The sequence below is a fragment of the Cottoperca gobio genome, chromosome 8 (genome assembly GCF_900634415.1).
Source record: "Cottoperca gobio chromosome 8, fCotGob3.1, whole genome shotgun sequence".
NCBI classification, from domain to species: Eukaryota; Metazoa; Chordata; class Actinopteri; order Perciformes; family Bovichtidae; genus Cottoperca; species Cottoperca gobio.
This window is the reverse complement of record NC_041362.1, coordinates 20,189,778-20,193,536: the sequence shown is the minus strand read 5'-3', so window position 1 is coordinate 20,193,536 and position 3,759 is coordinate 20,189,778. Positions and strand designations below refer to the sequence as shown.

The window sequence follows — 3,759 nt, the reverse complement described above, 5'->3', positions numbered from 1 at the left end:
TTTTAGAAAGGTCAAAAATATTTATATGGGAGGACAGCGGCATAGAAGTAAAAATACGGGACAATCCCGGGAAAAACGGTAGGGTTGACAGGTATGGAGTGTGTGTGTGTGTGTGTGTGTGTGTGTCTGTGTCTGTGCATGCATACTCAAGGAAATGAATGAATCATCTCAGATCAGAGCTGGGTGACAGTAAACTGTTAGTCAACATGCTTGATAGGAATACTGAATAGCTGTAAATCCAGTTTTGTGCGGCTGCATGTCTGCAGTTAAAGATGAAAACGTTCCAGTCTGACTGGCAGAGTTTGAACTTCAACTTCATCTCAGGTAAGAATACTGGAGCTGAGTAGATCTACTGTACTGGCTTTTTATTTGACTTCACATGAGCTTCTTATGTCACACAAGGCTTCTTAGGAACCTGATCAAGCTGCTGTTATGTTTTCTGTTTTAGGTTCAATGCAATACTTCATATTGCCCGAAGATTTTAAATACCTCACATTGCAACTTACAGTCGAATATTTTATTTAATGATTAATTAACTAATGCATTACAGTATCCCTGGCACCCTCCATGGTCAATAGATAACATATCAAGTGGTTGCTCTGTCTCTGTGTGTCTGAGCAGGTGGCGACACTGCGACGTTGGACTTCATGGAAATTGTAGACTTGGTGTCTGGGCTTGTTGGGGCAGTCACATCAATCAGTGGTGCCATAATTACAGCAGTGCCAACACATCGCCAGTGTAACATTGAGATTACAAATGGCAGCAGTAACTACACTCTTTGTAATCCCAGGTAACTGCCAATGCTTTGTATTTAAATGCAGTAACAATTAGTATTTCCTGTCCATATTTCCTAAACGTGTTTCTTCCCTTAATGTCCAGGATGTACACTAGTAGTGGACACTGCCACGATCCTCTGCCTCCCACAATACAGCCGTCCTCATGTGGGGGGGGGATGTTCACCAAGACTCCGTACGCAGCACGAGGATCTGTCGGCATCTTCACCTACGATCTTCTCAATTGTTGTGACCAAGCAGCCACAGAACAAATAGTCGTCATGTTCAAGGTGCCGTTTGACCTTAACTTGAGGTCCAACATGTACGCAGTGGGAGTGTTTGACATCAGCATAGAGTGCGATCGCAATCTTTTTCGTGAGATGGCAAAGAATAGGGAGACAACGTTTGTCAGAGGCAAAGCAAAGGGCCCTGTACTCACGCACAAAGGCTACAATGTTACCATCACTGCCGCGATGTCCAACTGCTACACACCTGTCATGAAGGTGCAGGTGAGCGACTGCTAAGGCGAACTTGTGTTTCCGACATGAATTCATTGATTTATGTATGTGACTTTGTGCAATTAACCGAAGCTAATTATTTTTCATTGAAGTGTTTTAAAAAACACATCACTGTTCACAAACTGTGGAGTCAGTATATACGCTTGAACTTCGATTATATAGTATTTATACATATTTATATCTTCTATTTTTTTTATGTTTATGTTATGCATCAATACACCAAAATCCCGTGTACGTGACAACCTGCTTGACAATAAACCAGATTGTGATTCTGATTCTCTCCTAATTTGTATAATGTCTTCTTCTCCCTGCTGTTTCTCCTCAGCACCTTTACTGCATTCGTCCTTTGCTTCTGTGTTGTAGATACTATGTGGAACTTCACATGAATGAATTAGTGATCATTACCGGTCATGATATGTTGTTGATCTGCTGTACATGTCTGATATGATGTTCTGGTCCAGTACATGGTTATGTACATTAATATATCTACACAGCCATCATCTTTATGTTTGTGTGTTTCCGGGCATACTTGCTGTTTGCCGTTGGGGGAGGGAGATAAAACGAGAATGGAAACGGAAATGATTTAAGAGACGCTGGATTATGCACACAACATTATGATATGTTTCTTGTTAACAAATATAGACAAAAACACGTATGTAGTATGACAAGCCCCTTGACGATTATCTCATTCATTAAGTCAACTTGATCGCCATTTTAAAAAGAATTCAGATGCTCTTAAACAACAAGAAAAAAGCAGAATTCCACACCTTACATTTACATTTGAGGTGTTTGTTTATGATTTATTACAGCTGATATTAGTATTGACTGATATTTAATACAAATATTTAATTAGCTTTTTGACTTTTTGGTTTGGTGGGTTAAATGATGAACTTGACTGATAGTGTTTTGATTTCTGACAAGCATTATTTCCCAGAATCCCTGGAGCCCTACACTAGTTTGGCGACATTTTTTTCTGGTAGACAAAAGGCACAGGTGTAATAACGCAATGTTAGCTTCGTTCCCAGTAAGCTAAGTGATGTGAGTGAAATGTAGAAGGCTACTGCTGGTTTTTGTCATGAGGGGTAGTGTTGTGCGGGGTAAACTCTTATAAACCCTAACAAACGTGTTTTGGTCAAAAATACTGTAAATTTGAATACAGTGTATGTGTATGTGCTGGAAACATTACCGATTAGCTCTAGGGATTAGCGTTAAGGATTAGCATTAGTGGAAATGATTCAGTGGCTGATAAAAGTGTTAATGGTTAGCATTAGTAGTTAGTTAAGAGTCAGAAAAATGTTTAGTTAATGTCACTAGTAGCCTACTCTGTGTTATATAGTTCCATATTACAGCAGCCTGGAAGTTCTGAATGTGCTCCATTATTTGTTTGCCTTATCAAACTGTACATAAATACACTGCCTCGACTTAAATTCCTTGAAACAAAATACTTTGTATCATTCAATGCTGTATTTGATATCATACAGTAGAATCCACTCAAAAAAAACAACGTTACAAAACATGACATCGAGCTAGTTGGTGCAGATTTAGCTGGCATTCAGCCATGTTTGTTAAGTAACCTAGAAGTGAAACTGTTACCATCACTGCCACAATGTCTGACTGCTACACACCTTACATGAAGGTGCAAGAGAGTGACCAGTGAGAAAAACTTGTTAAGGCATTTTAGTTTCCAGGAATAATTCAGCTTTTTTTTGTTGTGTGATTGTGGTTGATTTCGTGCTAATAACCAGAGCTACTGCAACTTCTCTCTGTATTTATGCTCTTAGTTATGCAGTGTAAGATGATCTATTTTCACTGGTGTTTGAACTGTGGACACAGAGTAGAGATGTCTGGCTTGATAGTTTTCCATTGATTCTGTATTGTTGAAACTGTGTGAAATGCAAAGTGTGTTGTAGAAAATTCACACAACTATGTGATCAGTGGTGTTACCCTTTTTTCTATGTGCACTGAGCTGGCTTCCCAGCAAATACGCGTTCATATCCTTGTTTCACACAAAGCTCTAATCATTTAAACATCTGAAAATCACAATAAATCTACCAAACCAGCTTGTTTATGTGTCTTTGTTTATGCTTATGAATATAATGCTGTTGAACCAAAACATGACATTGAGCTAGTTGATGCAGATTGAGCTGGCATTCAGCCATGTTTGTTAAGTAACCAAAATAGTTTGCCATCAAATCTTGCTTAATGAAACACATATCTGGAGCTTTTGAAACTGGCATAGAGTACCAAGGAAAAGAATCAACTGTTTGTAATTACTTGCATGTTTTTATGAATTCATCTTAAAATATGGTCATCTAAGTTACAATAATGAAAAAACACAACATGCTTTACCTAATAACGCTCACATATTTGTATTGTACTTTTCCATAATCAATACATTTTTAGTCAGTCATTGCAAACCTGGTGTCCAATCAATGCGTTTGGAGGTGTGGATGAGAGTTTACTATGCC

The 3,759-nt window shown here is 38.5% G+C and overlaps 1 protein-coding gene across 1 annotated transcript; it reads left to right on the top strand.

The window, feature by feature from the left end:
* Positions 1-272: 272 nt before the first annotated feature.
* Positions 273-1,297, top strand: LOC115011852 (uncharacterized). Its single transcript, XM_029437095.1, has 3 exons — positions 273-324; positions 622-790; positions 880-1,297. Exons 1-3 carry the CDS (start codon positions 273-275, stop codon positions 1,295-1,297), a joined length of 639 nt encoding a protein of 212 aa, XP_029292955.1.
* Positions 1,298-3,759: the final 2,462 nt, after the last annotated feature.

What these genes read in the sequence shown, in the direction of transcription:
- LOC115011852 (XM_029437095.1), top strand. Translation starts at nt 273, where the DNA reads ATGAAAACGTTCCAGTCTGACTGGCAGAGTTTGAACTTCAACTTCATC. An exon ending in GAACTTCAACTTCATCTCAG is followed by an intron (nt 325 to 621) that starts GTAAGAATACTG and finishes GTGTCTGAGCAG; the next exon opens with GTGGCGACACTGCGACGTTG. An exon ending in TACACTCTTTGTAATCCCAG is followed by an intron (nt 791 to 879) that starts GTAACTGCCAAT and finishes CTTAATGTCCAG; the next exon opens with GATGTACACTAGTAGTGGAC.